At 42.4% G+C, this 20223-nt stretch overlaps 1 protein-coding gene across 1 annotated transcript in view; it reads right to left on the reverse strand.

The window, feature by feature from the left end:
* DEPDC1B (DEP domain containing 1B) overlaps positions 1-20223 on the reverse strand; it is a 61963-nt gene that overhangs the window by 20066 nt on the left and 21674 nt on the right. The window contains exons 3-7 of the mRNA XM_032801160.1: positions 19061-19196; positions 15568-15695; positions 14097-14227; positions 12879-12926; positions 6785-6925 (exon numbers count right to left, since the gene is read on the reverse strand). Of these exons, the coding sequence (XP_032657051.1) occupies positions 6785-6925; positions 12879-12926; positions 14097-14227; positions 15568-15695; positions 19061-19196 (584 nt within the window). The remainder of the gene's footprint in view (positions 1-6784; positions 6926-12878; positions 12927-14096; positions 14228-15567; positions 15696-19060; positions 19197-20223) is intronic.

Raw genomic sequence — 20223 nt, forward strand, 5'->3', positions numbered from 1 at the left:
AAAAAAAAAAAAGAAAAAAGAGAGATTCCTAGCTTAGACTGATGGCACCACCACCAGCCAAAATATAGTGTTGGCACCAATTCTGTTCCCACAACCTGGTCTTAAAAACACGCAGAATAAACCATTCTCCTCCTTCCCCTCCCAGACTTTCCCCTCCCTGGGCTACCCGAGAGACTACAACTGATCAAACTCCTTGGATCGTAAACAGAGAGGAATTAAACCTTCCCCCTCTTCTTCCCCCCACCAGTCCCTGATGAGTTCAGACCCAATTCCCTTGGTCTTTTGATTTTTTTTTCCTGTTATATCAGGTTCTTAAAAAAGAAAAGCTTTTAATTAAGGAAAGAAAAAAGTAAAAATTATCCTGTAAATTTAGGATGGAAAATGTTACAGGATTCAGATCTAACGACTAGAGGGGACTCCTCCCTGCCCACAGCCTGAATCAAGTTACAGCAAACAGAGGTAAAAAATCTTCCAGCAAAATACACATTTGCAAGTTAACGGAAAACAAACAAAGACTAATCCGCCTTTTCTAGCTAGTACTTCTTTTGAACATGAAGACTGTTCAGAAGGATTGGAGAAAGACCTGTTGCATGGTCTGGCCCCTCTTAGCCCAAGAGCGCTTTGAGAGTTGAAAGTATCTTGTTTCCTGATTGGTCCTCTGGTCAGGTGTTGTTTGTTAACCCTTTCCAGGTGAAAGAGACATTAACCCTTAGCTATCTGTTTATGACATCTCCCCACTGCCATTTTCAGGAGCAGGCAAGGGCTCGGCTCTCTGGGAGGGACATCTGTCTCCTTCCCTGGTCCAGCCCCAACTGAGCTTCAGGGCCTGGCTCTTATACTTCCTGCCTTGCCCTGCCCTGTGTCCCTGCACTTCCTGCAAGGAGGGGGGGCACGGTTAGCTGTTCCCACCAGGTGGAGTTAACCCCTTCTGTACTGGAGGAAAGCCACTCTACTTTACTACATGGGAATAGTTAACAGGTTTAGGAACAAGAATTAGGGAACTTGCAGAAGAGAACAGACTACGGTGAAATCCTGCCCCTACTGAAGTTAATCCTTGGATTCTGATAATTTAACTCAAGCTTGAAAACCCAGAGCATGCAGGTATACGATTTGAACTGAGAAAACTAAGTTGATCATGGGTGGAATATATTCTTCCTAAAAGAGAGAGTTCTTGGATACTATGAAAGAGAACCCAGAAATGGCATAAATGTTTCCTGGAAATGAGGCTGTTAAACAGTTAGGGAAATCTATCTAGAATCCTGTAATATAGTGACAAGCTCTACCCATTCTGGAATTTTCCAGGTTATATATTCCCTGTTATGCATCTATATGCAGATGACAAAAAGGGCCTATACTCTGGTGCATTGGAATAAGTGATACAGTGCTTGTATAAGACAGGGACATGAATGAGGGCTAGTTGTCTGAGACTAATGGCAAATAAGAGAACATTAGCAGATATGGGATGCAGTTAAAAGACAAGTTCTTAGACTGAAAAACCATTGGGGCAGAGACCATGCCTCATGTACGTTTGTAAAGCACCTAACATAAACAAAGTCCAAGTGTAAGTGGCACAAAAAGAGAGAAGGTGCTCTAACCTACCATTTGAGGTCAAGTTAAGTGGAGCTCTTCACACAGAGCCAATCTGGAAATTTAAATTGCTGTACCAGAGGTATACGTAGTACTACCAAATTAATAGCACTAACAAAAAGAATCAAACAGATACTTACAAAGAATCAATAGTCTACATCTTCTCTCCTTAGGTATATCTTCATTGTAGAGTAATTCTGGACTCTTACTTGGGAGTTACCCTAATCCCACACTATTCCACATGCAAAAGCCTCTCACCCAGGTTTACTGATTTTTTTCAAACCCATAGCTTGCATAGGGCTATAGGCTAGAGCTTGGGTGCCACTTTCACATGAGCTGGTAACTCATAGGGTGACCAGATGTCCCAATTTTATAGGGACAGTCCCAATTTTTGGGTCTTTTTTTTTTTTTTTAATATCCCCATCCTGATTTTTCACATTTGCTCTCTGGTCACCCTAGTAACTCACCACCTTTGCAGGGAGATGCAGGCTAAATCACTTGATTGCTGATAGTCCCCCACTATCTTCCCACAATTTCCCCCTCCATATGACCAGAAGGATAGACAAGATCTTCTACAATTCACTGAGAAAGAATTAGAGTGAATCATCTTACTGCAGCAGTAAGAAGCATGAGACATGCTCCCAGAAATCTTAGCTGCCCCCCACCCCATTTAATCACAGTATCAACAAGGATCCAATAACTCAAGTATGGCTTTGTAGACTAGGATAACCCAGATGTTCAGACCTTGGTGATGTTAACCTAGTTAACTCTGCAGTGAATCAGACCTTTTTATATTATATTTCTAAGGTTCAAAGAAGGGAAATGAAAAACAATTGCACATTCACCTAATTAAGAGAGGTATAAGAACTGAAGGGACAACTCAATAGCCACAAATATATTGCCTGCTAAGATGATTTTCTGATAGTCCTCCTGAACTTATTTAAGAATTTGTTTTAGAAGGAAGGTTCAGAAAGAAGAGAACACATGCATTTCAAATTTGCATTTAAAAACTCTGCACACTGCATTACGTGAAAGTTATTTGCTAATAAAACAAAGACAACGAAAGAAATCTACTATTACATTACTCTAGTCCAAGCATAGCACCCAAAATTGACACCAGAATATTCAAGATAAATTACAGTACTGGTTACCCAATGTCACTTTACTGAAAATAGGTTTTGCTAAGCTCAATGGCAAATGTATTCGTGCAATACCAAAGCTACCCTCTTCCCCCTACCTTTAAATATGATTCCAAGTTAATACGTCAAAGATAAATCTTTAAAGCACAAAAAAATGCTTATTTGGCACATTGTTACATTGGTGCATACACAACTCAAAAAGTGTCTCACTGGGTTAACTCACAGCATGCTTCTATCACTGATGATTGAATAATACCAACTAGATAGAGAAGAATCCCTATGAAAACAATCACTGAATTAGGCAGAATGTAAATTTAAGCAATGCATAAATATCACTGTAGCTTGGGACCTTAGCTCCTCTGTAGTTTGAAAGTTATCCTGTACAACATCTTCAAGTTTAGCCACATCTTTCTTCCTAATAAAAATAAAAAAATCCCACAAAAACAATGGAATAATTTCTGGATAATGTTCACCTTTTCAGGAATTGCAATGAGTGAACTTCCTGTCTCTCTGCGGTTGTTAATGGCTAACTGCAAACTGTGATTTTTCCATGTATTTCTGCAAATGCAATTTTCCTTGATTTTCTGTTCAGCTGAAACATTATCAACTGAAGGGGAAAAAAAGGTTATCTTTTCAAGTTACAAGCAACGTACATGCTTTCGACAGAACAACAACAACAACAGAGACCCCCAAGGGCAGTGGGCCCTCCTTCTTTCCTTCTGCACAGACTGGAACCCGCAATTCCAGCTCCTGAGGATCAGTACCAGGCTCAGTACTGAAGTCTGGGTCGGGCACTGCTCGGTGTGACAGAGGAGTCATTCTGACACCACAGAGTAGGAACAGTTAGAAGGAGGGCCAGGCCTCAGCAGAAAACCCCAAGGATTCCAAAAAGGCCATTGCATTTGCACGGGCCAATGTCCACTGGTCTGGTAGGAATCCTCACATTGTGATCCACCACCACGTAGGGCTGTCTGGTGAGGCACTGGTAATGGCCTCTCTGCTGGGTGCACAACTCCACCTCAGACTCTGATGATGAGTCATCTTCAGGAACCACGGAGGTGCGGTATGCATCAGCTCCAAGGCCCAGTGCAGAGTATCCAGGGATTGGTGCTGAAGCAGGGAAGCCCATGTCGACATCAGCAAGGTCAGTTTCTCTCTAGATCAGGGGTCGGCAACCTTTCAGAAGTGGGGTGCCAAGTCTTCACTAATTCACTTTAACTTAAGGTTTCGTGTGCCTGTAATACATTTTAATGTTTTTTAGAAGGCCTCTCTCTATAAGTCTATAATATATAACTAAACTATTGCTGCATGTAAAGTAAACAAGGTTTTCAAAATGTTTAAGAACCTTCATTTACAATTAAATTAAAATGCTCCTCTTACGCTGCCGGCTTGCGATTCCGTTCACCTAGGCCAGCAGCGGGCTGAGCGGGGCCTGCAGCTGGGAACCCAGCTGGCAAGGGGCCTGCAGCCAGAATCCCAGACTGGCAGCGGGTTGAGCAGGGCTGGTAGCTGGGACCCCAAACCAGCAGTCTAGGGTTCTGTCCGCCAGTTGGGGTCCCGACTGCCAGCCCCGCCCAGCCCACTGCTGGTCTGGGGTCCTGACCCCGCCCACATAGAGAGGGTACTTACCTTTTCCCTGGTTCGAGCCCATTCTCTTCCTCTCTTTCTGCACTGAGCTGAGGGTGGGAGTGCACTGAGCACAGGGTTGGGGATGAAGGAGCAGTCTGAGGGTTGGGGTGCAGACTCTGGCCAGGAGCTAGAATGAGGGAGGGGGATCAAGGTTGGGGCAGGAGGTTTGGGTGTGGAGCTCTTACCAGAAACAGCTCCCCTTTGGTGCAAGGGCTGCAGGTGGGAATGTGGTGGGGTGCGCGCAGGAGCTCCTGTTTGATGCTCAGGGTGGTGGTGGGGATGTGTCGGGGTGCAAGAGTCAGGGCATGGGGTGTGGAATGGCTGGGTATGTGTGGGGGGTGCAAAAGTCAGGGCTGAGGTTGTGGGGAGGTGCAGAGGTCAAGGCAGAGGGCTAGGTGTGTGTATGGGGGTGCAGAGGTCAGGGCAGAGGGCTGTGGTGCTCAGCTCGTGGGGGAGCTCCCAGCCCCTTGCCATGAGCAGCTCATGGCAGGGAGCTGGAGGGGATATGCCCTGATTTCTCCCTTTCCCCAAGGCCCCATCCCTGCCTCTTCTTTGCCTCCTCTCCGGAACAGCGAGCACACTGCAGCTCCACTTCTCCCCATCCCCCTCGCAAGGACGATCAGTTGATCGGCGCAGGGAAGGAGAGGAGGGAGCGCAGGAAAGCAGCACGCTGGGGGAAGAGTGGGGAAGGGGGAAGCTTGGCTGCCAACAGAACCAAGCTTCTGCTTCCTGCCCCCGCAGAAGAGAGCCATGGGCGGGGGGGGCTGAGTGGGGCCGGGATCCCGGCAGGCGGCAGCGTGCCATTAAAAAAATTGTGCCGCAGGTTGGCAACAAGGGCTCCAGTATTGAATGAGGGCTCAAGGCAGCATGCTTCCTTCTGTTCACCCTCACCACTGGTGCCAACTCTTGCACTGCCGGCGATGGTGGTACTGAAAGTGCCAGTAAGTCCTTGACCACAACGAATGCCTCCATGGTGGATGGCACCACGATCCTGCTGGTGCCACGATGTTCGCTAGTGCCAACTGCTGGTCCCACAGCAGACTCAACGGAGCCTGCCAAAGGGGCGGAGTCGATGGCGCAATCTGCAGAGCAGGGGCAGAAGAGTGGCCAGATCCAGGTTGCACTCCACTCCCTGTGCTTGTCCTCTCTTAGATACAGGGAATGGCCTCTCTTGCACCACTGTTTCTTATGCTTCTTTCTCAGCACTGGTGATGGGGAATGGTACCAAGAATCCCAGGCAGCAAGAGGAGCACTCCATATCAACACCAAGGTACTGTGCCAAGTCCGACCAGCTTAGCTCCGAAGCCAGTCTGAGCACCACTTCCATCGGGAGGGACTTGAAACTGGCCTCCCAGTCCTCCTTTGTATGCAGCTTGAACTGGCAGCAGATCTGACAGTGATCTCATATGCAAGTCTCACCCAAGCATTTTAGCATTTAGCTGGAGTGCGGGTCACTCACAGGCATGGGCTTCCGCAGGAGGCATAAGGTTTGAAGCCTATTTATTCAGATATCCTTAGTAATAACAAGCTTTAAGAATAGCTCCAGTACCATTATTTGTAGAAAACAATATTCCTAATAAACTTCTAAAAACCACACTATAAATTTCTGCCACAAGACAGCATTTTTCTTATGCTACATAATCACTGTATTTTACTACAGATCAGGTTTCTCTTTAGAAGATGGAAATGAAAACTCCTTAATGTTACATATAGAACAGATTCACCAAAGGCCAGCTATGCTCTTGGAGTAAAAATATTCAGTACTGCCTAAATCTTATTTTCAAAAGTGCATAAGCCATTTTTAACTGAAAAAGTGTGCAAAAAACTTTTTTCATTTTCACATAAATATTGCTATAGGTGAAGTGGGGTTTTTTTTGTATTCTGTTTGTGAAGATTATTGCAGCTGTGAAATAAAACCCAGTCAGTCCTGTGTGAAGTGAAATGCTACTTACAATGGAAAGTAACATGCAAATAAAAAGTGTGTGAAAGAACACGGAAAGATTTTAATTGAATAGGATTTTTTAAACAGATAATTTAATGCTAGCTAGTAAAAGCATGCAAGAATAAAATGTATACAGAGTGCACAGAGAGAAAGTCAATAACAGAAATTAAGAGCTGAGTCCCTTTTGAAAATAAGATTTAGCTATCTAAGTCATTCAGCCACACCTCAATACTTTAAAGACATGGTCCAAGACCTTCAGCCTCATAACACAACTTAAGGTATGCAACAATAGCACTGTGTTGTCTTGGTTATCAAAATATATTTACATATTAGAATATTCTATTTATAATTACAGTGGAAGGAACAGGTAAAAAAAATTGAGAGGCTTGTTAAATCTTTATAAAAGTTAAGATAATTTGTGGCAATGTGGGGGAAGAGTCACAATTGTTCACAATTCTTCTGTTTATTATACTACAAGCCAACTTACCTAACACACTGACGAAAACATCAAAAAGATGAAATGTGAGTAGAGGTTCCTTCATCTGGCCATAGTAGTTTGCTATTGTTTTGAAGACATCTCTTTCAAATCCTATGTATGTAGGTTGCTTCAAATCTGAACAACTGGGCCCTAAGAGAAGAAATGAAATCACAAATAGGGTTATCTATTTTCATTTCTAGCCAATAAAAGGAAAGTTTCAAAAGGGAAAAATGTAAACTAATTATTCAAAGTAGTAGTTGCAACTAATCTAGTGAAAACAGACATAATACACGATAAAAATATCCACACAGTTCTTACTGTCCTTAAAATGAGCCCACTCCTTGCTATTTACTGCTCTACACCAGACGTTTAAGATTTTTTCAACACTATAAAAAACTCCACAGCCCATCTGTGCCACAACTAGTTTTCTGCATATAAAAGCCACTGCCAGCATTAGGGGGTAGCAATTGGTGCAATTGCCTGGGGCCCCCAGGAAGCTAAGTTGCTTCAGTTCTAGGTGGGAGGGCTCAGGGCCCCAGGCTTCAGCGCCATGCAGTGGGACTTCGGCTTTCTGCACTGGGCCCCAGAGAGTTTAACTCCAGCCCTGTTTGGTGAACCTCCTGAAACCTGCTCGCGGCCCCCCAGCGGGCCTCAGACCCCTGGTTGAGAACCACTGCTCTACACAATACCTTCTTTTAATCAAAATATTACTCTCAAGTTTTACATTCCTTGTTTGAAATGCAGTAGTACTAGAATGCTATGCAATGAGAGATGAATGTTTGAAGTTGTTACTTAATTAGGTTTCAGATAGTATAAGCATTTATCTTCAAATACTATGTATCGATAGGAATACTAACTATGGGCAATGCAGCTGCGCCCCTGTAAAATCTCTCATGTAACTGCTCTATGCCACGAAGAGAGAGCTCTCCCGTTGACATAACTAAACCACCTCCAATAAGCAGCGGTAGCTATATTGGCAGGAGACGCTCTCCCGTCGACATAGCACTGTCCAAATCAGCGTGTTCTTCGGTGTAACTTATGTCACTCAGGGTGTGTTTTTTTCACACCTCTGAATGTAAGTTATACCAATGAAAGTGCTAGTGTAGACATAGTTTACTAAGATCATTCTGGAATTGAAGGAAAGAGCAAGACATTAATCAGTATTATCTAACTGCAATGGATATGATTTTTATTTTCAAAATTAATTCATTAATAGCTGTTACCTATGTAAACGCACTCAGTAGTTTCACACACAAGTGAAAGCACAGTTAATTGTACCTCGGCTGTAGTTTCCCCTCTCAGGCGTTTGCTGATGACATATGCAGTTTCAGTTTGCACTTTCAGGTACTACTACAGCCAATTAACTGAAATGGAGGGCGGAAAATTATTGGATTTAAGAAACAGAAAACAAAAAGTTGATATTTTATTCACTAAATTTAGTTGGCTGTAGTAGTGCTTCTTAAAAATACAAACAGGGACTGCTTATGACAGACATCTGCAAAAATATGGGATTCAAAATGGCTTCTTAGTCTTTGCTAGAAAAAGGAACCACATCAGAGGTAAAAATACCAATTCTGCTTTTAAAAAGTTTTTTTATGAAGGTACTGAAACATCTAGATGGGTAATATTCAAACACATAGCAAACATATTTTACTATAATAGGTAACATTCCCTGCTTTAAGATTCAATGTTTTGTTACTCTCCATGGCTAGAAACATTTTAGCAATCAGTACACACACATTCAAAGCAGAAGACTTTTCTAAGCTTTAGTTCTCAAACAGTGAATTGACAGACATTTAAATGATCCTTGATGGGTTACAATGACTATGTAATTACCACAGCTGTCACTAAATCTGAACCTCAGACATATGTCATCCATACAAACTGTCAGCATCCTACATAGTATTCATTACAAAGCACCACTTTTAAAACAAGATATTCTGCTTTCAAAAAATATATATAAAAAAGATGGTCATCAAACCTCATGTATATATTATAGACAGAGCCATAAAGCCATCCTGTAGCTCAGCTTGCCTAACACTTATAATTAAGGGTCTACCAATTCGTTGTCTTGACTATCACATCCCTGACCATGAAATTTGGTCTCCTCTGTGAAATCCCAGCTCTGAAGGCAGAGCATAGAGCGGCGACTGCTGGCCAGGTGCCCCGCTCTGAAGACAGCCCAGAAGCATGAATGGCAATACCTCAACCCCCCTACAATAGGCTTGCAACTCCCTTTTGAATTACAACCCCCAGTTTGAGAAATGCTCCCAAGAAATCATACATTTTTCATAGGTTGGTCATGGACTAACACATTCGCGAAATTTGCTATTTATGTGGTGACCAACCCATGAAAAATGTGATTTCTTTGCAATTTAGTACACTCCTAATCATAATCCCCTCATTTTCTGTTGCTTATAAATTTACCAAACTAAGGCCATGTCTTCACTATAAAGTTCAATTGACACAAGTTACATCAGCATACGCCACCAACCTTTGTGCAAACACCAACTTGGCTGCTTGCACTGGTGCTGGCGAATACTCACCCCGAGTGGTTGCGCTGATGTAAAATGCAGCATATCCTAGTATGCCCTCCCATGTGCTGCCATCCAGCTCTGTGTCTTGCAGGACATTTTCACAGTATTTTGTGGGATACCAGCAATTTCTGGAAGCTAGGGGTTAAGTTTCCATCTATGCCACGTTCTCCATCCTATCATTTATGCACCCTTTTTAAAAAAAACTTCTAGAGTCCCACACACCGCTTTTTGGTTTCTGCCATCTCTCTGGAAGAAGCATGGATCCTGCAGAGCTCAGTGCAGATATAATGACCTTTGCTAATACAGGACACATGATTCTCCTGTATTTGAAGAACTTAAATGAGTACTACTACAACTGAGTATGCAATGAGGAAAATATGGAGATGTTCAAGCACAACAACAACTGGATGCTGATGGACACAGCAAATAAAATGCCAGGTTGCTGATGGCATTCATGGAGCAGCTCCGCACAGTGAATCACTGCTTCTAAGCCCAAGAAACAAGAACTGATTAGTGGAATCACATTGTAAGGCAGGTTTGGGATGCGACAAAGGCCACATTTCTGGATCTGCATGCTAAGCTCACTCCAGACCTCCACCACAGGAACACCAAAATGAGAGCTGCGTTGACAGTGGAGAAGCAAAAGGTGATCACGTTCCGGAAGCTTGCAATGCCAGATTGCTATCAGTCACTGGCCAATCAGTTTGGAGGTGGAAAATCCACATTGGAGGCTGTTGTCATCCAAGTGTATAGGGCTATGAAGTGTATGCTGCTGCACAGGACACTGACTCTCACAAATGGGCAGGAAATGGTAGATAAGATTTGCAGCCATGGGAATCCAAACTGCAATGGGGCAATAGATGGCAAGCATAGCCCTATTCTGGCATGGGCCCACCTTGCCAGCGAGCAGATCAAGAGAAAGGGATCCTTTTCTGTGGTTGCACAAACACAAGTGGATGACCATGGACACTTCACTGATATCACTGTGAGCTGTCAGGGAAAGCACATGATGCTCACATCGCTAAGAACACAGAACTTTTCCAAAAAGATGCAAGCAGAGACATTCTTCCCTAGCAAGCACATTCACATTAGTGATCTTGAAATGCCAATAGTGATTCTGGGGGACCTAGCCTACTCCTTGCTCCCATGTTTCATGAAGCCATACAAAGAATACCTTGATACACCAGAGAAAGATTCAACTACCAGCTCAGCTAATGCAGAATGGCTACCGAATGTGCCTGTGGTAGACTGAAGAGTCAGTGGCATTTTTTACTCACTAGATTGGATCTCAGCGAGGAAAACATAACCGGCAGTATAGATGCATGTTGAATACTGCTATGAAGTGAAGGGGGGATAACTACCACAAGGATGGAGGGGCAAGGTGAACCAGATGTCTTCTGAATTTAAATAGCCAGACACAAGGGCTATTAGAAGAGCCAACAGCTATACATTTGAGGGAAGCCTTAAAAAAACATTTTGTCAGACAAGGAAAAGTTGTGTGACACTTTCATGAAATAGTCTGTCTTGTAACAAAGCTTAAATGCAGGTCATTTATCCCCTTCCATTATGTAATTCTGTAATGCATCTGTAATGCTTGATATAAGCTAATATACAGTAAGTTTCCAAAAACAAAAAACTTTATTGTGTGCAGAAATCACACAACAAAATTAAAGTGCAAACATATAAGGTACAAACCTTTAAGCAACGCTAACAGGATTAACCAACCTTTAAAACCTCCAGTAAAAAAAAAAAAAAACAAGTAAACAATGAACATTTATGTTCACATACATAAAAATTATTTCAGCATAAAGCATTATGGCTGCTCCTGGCATTTTCACAGTTGGTGTATAGCTATGGTTCTCCTTGTTGTCTGCGGGTGTGGAGTAATGGGGTAAGGATGTACACCATGCTGTCATCTTTTATGTTGGGTGTGTAGGGAGCACCAACCATGATTTTGGAAAGGCTACTGAATCATGAATCTTTGGGGACATAGGTCAATAATGCTTTGCAACATCCGAGTTTGTTACCTGAACAAAGCCATGGTGTCCTGGTGCATTTACAAATGCACCTCTCAGTCCTTTTTCCTCTCCTGCAACAACTGCTCTCTCCAATCCCGGTCCTATTCTATGGTCAGGTCATAAGGCTCCTCCAAGCCATGTTCATGGGCAGAGGCCTCAGAGGAAGGGAGGATCTCACAGCACATATGCTTTCTTATCTGCTTCTCTATCTTACAGATATAGCTCAGATGTTCAGCCGGCATAAGGGGGTACCTAAAAAGAATGGCTGTGAGGCAGGGATCCCTCTCACATTCTTTGCAGTGAAGACTGATGCAAAGAATTCATTTAGCTTCTCTGCAATGACCTTGTCTTTCTTGATCATCCAGTGGTTGCTCCAACTGTTTGGCAGGATTCGGCTTCTGATGTCCTTAAAACATTTTTTGCTGTTCACTCTGTCTTTTGCTAGTTGCTCTTCAAATTCCCTTTTGGCCTGCCTAATTATACTTTTACACTTGACTTGCCAGAGTTTGTGCTATTTTCCTTAGTGGGATTTGACTTCCAATTTTTAAAGAATGCCTTTTTGTCTCTGACCACATTTTTCTCTATTGTTTAGCCATGGCGCTTTTTTTCTTTTTGATCCTCTTATTGTTTATGTATTTATTTATTTATTTTGATTTGGGGCATATATTTTATTTTAGCCCCTTTTATGGTGTTTTTAAATAATTTCCATGCAGTTTACAGGCATTTCTCTTTTGGGACTGTTCTCTTTAATTTCCAATTAACTACCTTCCTCATTTTTGTGTAGTACCCCTTTTTAAAGTTAAATGCTAGAATGCTGGATTTCTTTGGTATTTTCCACCCTACAAATATGTTGAATTTAATTGCATTATGGTCACTATTACTGAACGATTCCACTACATTCACCTCTTGGACCAGACGTTGTGCTCCACTTAGCACCAAAACAAGAATTGCCTCTTCCTTTGTGGGTTGTAGAACTAGCTGCTGCAAGAAGCAGTCATTAACAGTGTTTAGAAATTTTCTCTCTGCATCTCATCCTGATGTGATATATATTCAGCCAATATAGGGATAGTGGAAATCCCCCATTATTATTGCAATTTCTATTTCTGTAGCCTCCCTATTCTGTAGCCTCCCTATTCATTTAACAGTCACCATCACCATCTTGCTTAGTTTTTGGGGTTTTTTTAACCTGATTTATTTTCACTCCAACTGCTGCTTTAGTTTACAAGGGCTGAGCCATCCATGAATAACATGGTTCCTGAATCTCAGTATGCATAGACACCTGCTATAACAAAATTTTATATTATATATTTAGCCACATGCCTACAAAAAAGTTTTGTCAAATGAAAACCAAATAGTTAAAAGCAAAACAGCTTCATATGTTGCATTGGCAAGAGTATTTATCAGATGACCCTAAAGATCTTTTCATCTCTACTTTCTAGGATATGAATCGGAGGACATAGTTCTGACCCTTTAAATAAAATGAATTTGGTGAAGTGAGATAGGAGTTACTTCAATTTTGTTTTTATTAGAATTTGTTGATATACTTACAATTTGCTAGACACTTCATTGCTGACAGTACCCAATGAGGTAGCTCTTCTGCTCAGAAGGGGGGTTGTGGAGAAGAGATGAGAATTTAAAACAGTTAATACATTAACAGTCTGGCATAATACAAGAAAAAGTTTAAACCACATTTACTGAAAGACTTTGGATTACAGTTCTCCAACTCCTTAAAATACTGTTGACTGGGTTATCCCAGGGACACATACTATCTTAGATGCCACTGGTCAAATTTTATACCAGTTATACTACTTCAATCTTATGGAGAAACATAGCAATAAAATAATTTATGAATCAATGGCAAACATATCTAAATTTCAATTGAGACATTTCCCCCAGTACATCAAAATATATATATTTTAAACAGTAAATTTTAAAATATAAGGTTTGGCTGGAGGTTTCAGTCGAAAACAGGGACATTGTGGAAGATTTAAGATTACACTGTCTTGATGCTTCAGAGACTTTATAAGAACATAAGAACGGCCATTCTGGGTCAGACCAAAGGTCCATCTAGTCCAGTATCCTGTGTTCCAACAGTGGCCAATGCCAGGTGCTTCAGAGGGAAGCCCAAGTACTGTAGGGGACTGATGTGACAGTAGGAAAAGGCATAAACTCCTCCCTTCACTCTAGGTGTCAGAGAAGAAGGATGAGGGAGCCCTGACCTTGATGAATGAAAATGTGTTAGTGAGAAAATCTTCCACTTTTACTCTCAAGTACCTTTGCATCTTGAAACTTTGAACTGCCTGTGGGTAGATCAGGGCAAAAAACAAAGACTGATTCACACTGGTAGGGCTTTTCAAAAGCTGACTTAATCCTGGTCAACAAGAAAAGATGTACCAGTATAAAGATGCTGGTTAGGGTTGTCTTTTTAACCAATACATTTATACTGGTATGAGCCCTAGTGTGGATGCAGTTACACTGATATAAAAGGTGCCTTATACCAACATAGCCTATTTCACTTCCTAAATTAGAATAATTTATGCTAGTATAAGCACTTTTCTACAAGTATAAATATGTCCACACTAAGGGAGGGATTTCCACTTTAACAGTACAGGTGTAGTTAAAGCAAAAAAACCTCTTGTGTAGACAAGTCTTAAAAGACCCCAAGACAGCCAACAATCCAGCCTTAAAAGAAACAAAATCACTTAGAAGAGCTATAATCAACATAGGAAGGCTTAAAAAAATTATAAAAATCCCCAGCCCACTCACTTGTTTTGTCTTCCAAAATGACGATGCCCTGTTTATTGACGTTGTACACATTGTGGATGATATGCTTTGGGTTCACAAGTTTTGTATCCAATACTTCATCCACAGAATCCAGGCCCAAAACTTTTTGCAAACTGTTAAAATAAATAGTTTACATCATCTGATTTTTGTATATATTAAAAAACAAACTGATATGGGGAACCATTCACTTGTTCAGATTAACTCCTTTCTGTTTGTTTTTGTCGTCTTTGGGGTGTGGAAGCTTGAGGCAGTTTCAAGTACATTATTTGATCACTAATATGATTAATATCATTCTGCATATTTTATTGATGTAGATCCAGTTCATTTTATAAAAATAACATGCCATTTTAACAGTTTACACTATAAACATTATCAGTCAGGTTCTACCTGCGTTGTCAAACAGTCAGCATTTTTAATTGGAGGGGGAAAGCATACACATACATAATAGACAGCCCCCTACATGGTGCAGGATATTAATGTTGGATTACCTATAATAATAGAATATTGATTAATAGATTCCAAGGTCAGAAGGGACCACTGTGATCATCTAGTCTGAACTCCTATATAAGACAGGCCATAGAATATCTCCAGAATAATTCCTTTTGAACTAGAGCAGAGGTCCCCAAACTGTGGGGTGCACGCCTCCTAGAAGGGGTGTTGAGGAAAGTTTGGGGGGCATAGCTGGGGCCCAGGCCAGCCCCATGGAGGGCAGGGAGGGAGCGCCATCCAGCTTTGCTCCTGGCCCCGCACCCAGGGCCTGGCCCCCAGCCCCAGCTGTGGCCCCAGCCTCAGTCCCCATACCTCCAACCCCAGCTGGCCCCCCACCCTCAGCTCCTGTGGGGTGGAGGGTGCAGACAGGTGTAAGGGAGGGCACAAGCTAAAAAGTTTGGGGACTACTGAACTAGAGCATATCATTTTAAAAAGAAAAATCCAATACTGATTACAACATTGCCAGTGATAAACTGTTCCAATGGTTAATTACTCTCACTGTTAAAATTTTACAGCTTTTTTCTATACGTAGGAAGCTTGTAGAATTGTTTTCATCCAGCTGATCAGATCTTCCATTTCCTGTGTCCTCAAACTAAATGCTGCACTTATTAAAGATTTTTAGGATTTCATGCTCCCAGAAGAGTTGTTTGAATTTTACCATTGTGGAAAGAGAAGGGAGGAAAAAGATTCCACCACACTACACAGCACAGACCCATACAGAAAAATTAGCTATATAGTGTCATAGAAAGAGGAATTGTTCAAGCTGCTAAATACAAAAGAGATTATTCACAAATCAGAGGCTGATAGTCAAATAATAAGCAAGTCTAATTAGTCTAGCAAGCATAGGCCTAATGGCAGTATAGCAGTAAAGAATGGGTGACATTATGAGAAGTAGCAGGGAAGGTGATACTATTACCCAGTATACACATTAGCCTAAAGGTGGAGGACTCACAAATACACTTACTGTGACAGCGTCATGGATTTCCATATCTCTTCTATATTTGCCTGTGTTAACTCTTGGTGGTGGACAAGTCTGCAAGCTGGTACTTCTCCTATTGCTATACTGTGACGTTTGAACCAAATTTCAGAATTCTGGATTACAAAAGAAAAAGAGAGCACATTCCTTTACCTATCAATTTTTTCAATGATAAAATAGTATAGCATTTGCACAGTGTAGCATGCTTCCTCTTCCAAGCATTTTATGAACATTAACAAATGCTCGTAAAATCCATGAACAGTAAGTATTACATGGTTATCCTGATATAACGCAACCAGATATAACACGGGTTCGCATACAACACAGTAAAGCTCTGACACGCTGCTCTGAGCAGCATGTTAAGGGTATCTGGCCAGGCCAGGGCTGAGGGGTTCGATAAGGGGCAAACAGTCTCAGGAATGGTCAGGGGCACACAAACCCCAGAGTCTGAGGGGCAGGAGCTGTGAGAGGGCACTTTTGGGGGCCCCACAGTTCCAGAGTGGGCCAGGGGATTAGCAGGGGGCTGGGAGCAGCCCGCTCTGCTTCCCTCGTCCCGGTCCCAGCTGTGTTGCATGGGGGAGGGGGCTTGGAGGAAGGGATCCCCCTGTACCCACCAGCAGTGGCGGAAGCAGAGCAGCCCGGCCCCAGCCCGCTGCACTCCGCCAGCTCCAAGCCGTGGCGCTCCGCTTTCTGCCACAGGTGAGTACGGGGGGCATCCTTTCCCCAACCTCCCTGCACTCACCGGCGGCAGGAAATGGATCCACCCAGCCCCAGCCAGCTCCACTCTGCCAGTTCCCAGCCATGGCGCTCCGCTTCCTGCCGCAGGTGAGAGCAGGACCTTTCCCCAGCCGCCCCCTAGCGACATGGCTGGGGCCGAGGCAAGGAAAGCGGAGCGGGCTGGGGCCACGTCACTCCGCTTCTCTCCACAGGTGAGTGTGTGTGTGGGGGGGTATCCTTTCCCCAACCTCTCCGCACTCACCAATAGCGGTAAGCGGAGCACCGCTGCTGGGAGCTGGAAGGGTGGATCGGACTGGGCCCGGGCTGCTCCACTTCCTGCCGCTGCCAGTGAGTGCCTGTCAGGGGGTGGGGGGTGTGGATAGGGGTCAGAGCAGTCAGGGGACAGGGAGCAGGGGAGTTGGGGGTCTCTGGAGGGGGTGCCAAACCAAGTTCTATATAACGCGGTCTCAGCTATAACACGATGAGATTTTTTTGTCTCCCGAGGACCGCGTTATAATCGGGGTAGAAGTGTGCGTACCTAGGATCTCAAGCAAGGCATTGCTTGGGCAGCTAGCTTGCACTGCCATGGCCACACTGCATTGGTTGAACTCTCTCAGCTTTTTGGCTAAGTAATTTCCAGCTTGAGTAGATGTACACCTGCTAACTCTGCCTGAACTAACATGCTAAAAATAGCAGAGATCTCTGACTGTTTACATAAAATCCTGAAACAATAGCTCTGAGGTCTGTGCCATTAATTTCAAGGGATGATCATTTAGATGCCAACAACAGTTGAAATATCAAGTGTTAACAATTTTGACTGATCAAAGCACATAAGACAGACAGATATTTTCATATTATCAAAATCTACACCTATTTCCAAAGAGTGCATGGGGAGCCTGTGCTTTAACAAACACACAGGATTAGCCCAGAGGAGGGTTGGTGATATGAAGATGTATAAATTAAAATGCTCAGGCCTTTAAACAACATACATCAGGGATGCAGGCAGGAGCACAATTGGTTTCATGTTTATGATGTGGGGTGGGGAAGGCAGTTTGGGAAATGTTAGGATCAGGTAAGGATTAAAACAGAGAGATCCTCCAAGTTCACACAGCAAAACAATCCAACACAACCTCTCTCTATAACTGCAGCACATTTACTCGTGGGGGAATTCTGCGCCTAAAAATTCTGTGCATAATATTTTAAAATTCTGGAAAATTCTGCATATTTTATCAAAACAACATAATATAATCACTCCAGTTTCAATTATTTCAGTAATTTATTTCAAGATACCTGTCAACAAGTATGTCAATAATACAGACAACAGCAACAAAGATTTCCCCCAAGAGTAGAGAGCTAAAGAAACCCCTACAACAACCCGAATCCAGTTGGAGGGTACTGGAAGGAGCTGTGTGTGGCCCCCAGAGACCAGACACCTGCAATCCCATCCCCCTCGGAGCCCAGCTGCAGGACAGCCCCTGGCCCAGACACCTTTACTCCCCACCAACTTCTTTACTGTCCTGCCAGGGGACATGGTATGGTACAGCCCTGCCTTTCCTTTCCCAGAGCTGCCTTTCCTTTGCCCTTCCTTCCTCTTCCTTTGCCAGAGCTGGCTGGGTCTCCCAGGCCCTCTCCCATCCCTGGGAGAATGAGGATCAAAGAGTGTGCAGCCTCTAGCCCAGTCAGTCTGGGTGCTCAACTCACTGAGAGCTGGGATCCGCAGAGTCCAGCAGCCCCTAATGGCGGCCAGAAATTCTTTGGGGAAAACCAAGAATTATGCAAAATTCTGCATTTCACAGTGGCGCAGAATTCCCCCAGGAGTAACATTTATTGTGAGTGAGTATGTGGAAGCCATAAAAACTGTAGTTTTATGAGAGTTAAAAAAAACTGGTAGGGACCATGTGCAACATTCAAGTGAAACAATCATGCAATACAATTCCAATAAAATGACCATTTTATCCTGGAATGAAGCAAATTCGTTGTTGTTTTATAATACATTGGTACATAAGTTAAATGCCAAATATATAGATTCATACATTCATTCATTCCAAAGCCAGAAGGGACCACTGTGTCTTGTATAACACAGGACATAGAATTCCCAGAAAATAATTCCTAGCATCTCATTTAGAAAAACATCCACTCTTTATTTTAAAATGGTCAGTGATCGAGAATTCACCACAACCCTGGTAAATTGTTACAATGGTTAATTACTCTCACCATTAAAAATGTATGCCATATTTCCAGTCTGAATTTGTCTAGCTTCAACTTAAAGCCATTGGATCGTGTAATACCTTTCTCTGCTAGACTGAAGAGTTCATTATTAACTGTTTGCTTCCAATGTAGATGCTTATGGACTCATCCCTCTTTGTTAAGCTAAAAAGATTGAGCTCTTTGAGTCTATCACTATAAGGCATGTTTTCTACTCATTTAATCGTTCTTGTAGCTCTTCTCTGAACCCTCTCAAATTTATGAATTTATCCTTTACAGAATTTACCAAATACAGAATTTAATGTGAACATAAAAATAATCAAATGAGAAAGCAACCCATTTCAAAGAGAAAATCAAAACAACCAAAGAACAATGATTAAAAATGAAAGAACAATGGCTTCCTCTAAGCAAAACTCAACATAGCAAAAATCTATTTCTTTTAATTTTTCTTCAGTCAAACACTATACATCAAAAAAGAAGAGCTCACTAATTTATTTTATCCCTTTATTTTCCTTTCAGAATATCCAATATTTTAGAAACTGGAAACAAGAAATCTTACCATCATGAGAGGCTTCACTGGGATGTGTTCTTGGGAAGTGCCTGCTTCAGGAACATTCCAGTCTGGAATTTTAATTACTTCCTTTCTATATGGAGGCCTTGTTGGATATGGTTTCAGTGGTGAAGAAGGAGGAAACCTAAATAACATTAAAGATAACACTTCAAAAAAAGCTTCTAAAAATTGTGCACTTTTATACACCTCTACCCTGATATAACGCAACCCAATATAACACAAATTTGATACAACGCGGTAAAGCAGTGCTCCAGGGAGGCGGGGCTGCGCACTCTGATGGATCAAAGCAAGTTCGATATAAGACGGTTTCACCTATAACACGGTAAGATTTTTTGGCTCCTGAGGACAGCATTATATCAAGGTAGAGATGTATTTACTATTGTCAACCTGTGTCTTTCTATACTACTTAATATGTGGGTGCACATATATACATCTAGTATGCCTGATTACTTCTCCACATTAGAGACGTTGATCTTGATAGGAAATGTTTAAGTGGATTCTGCTTTCTCACTGAATCAGGTGGGTTGTCACTCATTTGGACCTCTTTGTCATAAGTAGATAGGTAAGGTAAGGGTTAATTTTCTTTTACCTGTAAAGGGTGACAAAAGGGGGAACCAAACACCTGACCAGAGGACCAATCAGAGACCTGGATTTTTTTTAAGAGTCTGGGAGGGAACTGGAAACTCGGAGTCTTTTTGTTTTCCTCGGCTGTGAGTAAACAAGCTTTCCTCCTAACTCCATCTTCTTTCAAATATGCTTCTATCAAGTGTGAGTACAAAGGAAACAAAGTAATCGGCTGTGATGTGCTTTGATTTGTATTTACATGGGTGTTGATTTGCTGGACTGGTTTAATTGGGCTATCTTTTAAATCAGACTGTTTATTCATATTTTCTATAGCAGAGCCTGTTATTCGATCTCAATGCAGATATTTGTTCTGTATTTTCTTTCTTTTTATATAAAAAGTTTCTTTTAAAACTTGTGGAAGTTTCTTTCCTAGTGAGCAAACGGGAGAGAATTTCTGTGCCAGAGTTCTGTTACATCGTGACAGGCTAGGAGGGCAGGAAAAGTTAGGGGAAAGAAAGAGAGCGAGAATCACTCTGTTCCTGTCTTTAAGCTTGTTCTTTGGAGGACGGAGACCAGTTTCTTGGTAT

Source organism: Chelonoidis abingdonii, chromosome 6 (assembly GCF_003597395.2).
Source record: "Chelonoidis abingdonii isolate Lonesome George chromosome 6, CheloAbing_2.0, whole genome shotgun sequence".
Lineage (NCBI taxonomy): Eukaryota > Metazoa > Chordata > Testudines > Testudinidae > Chelonoidis > Chelonoidis abingdonii.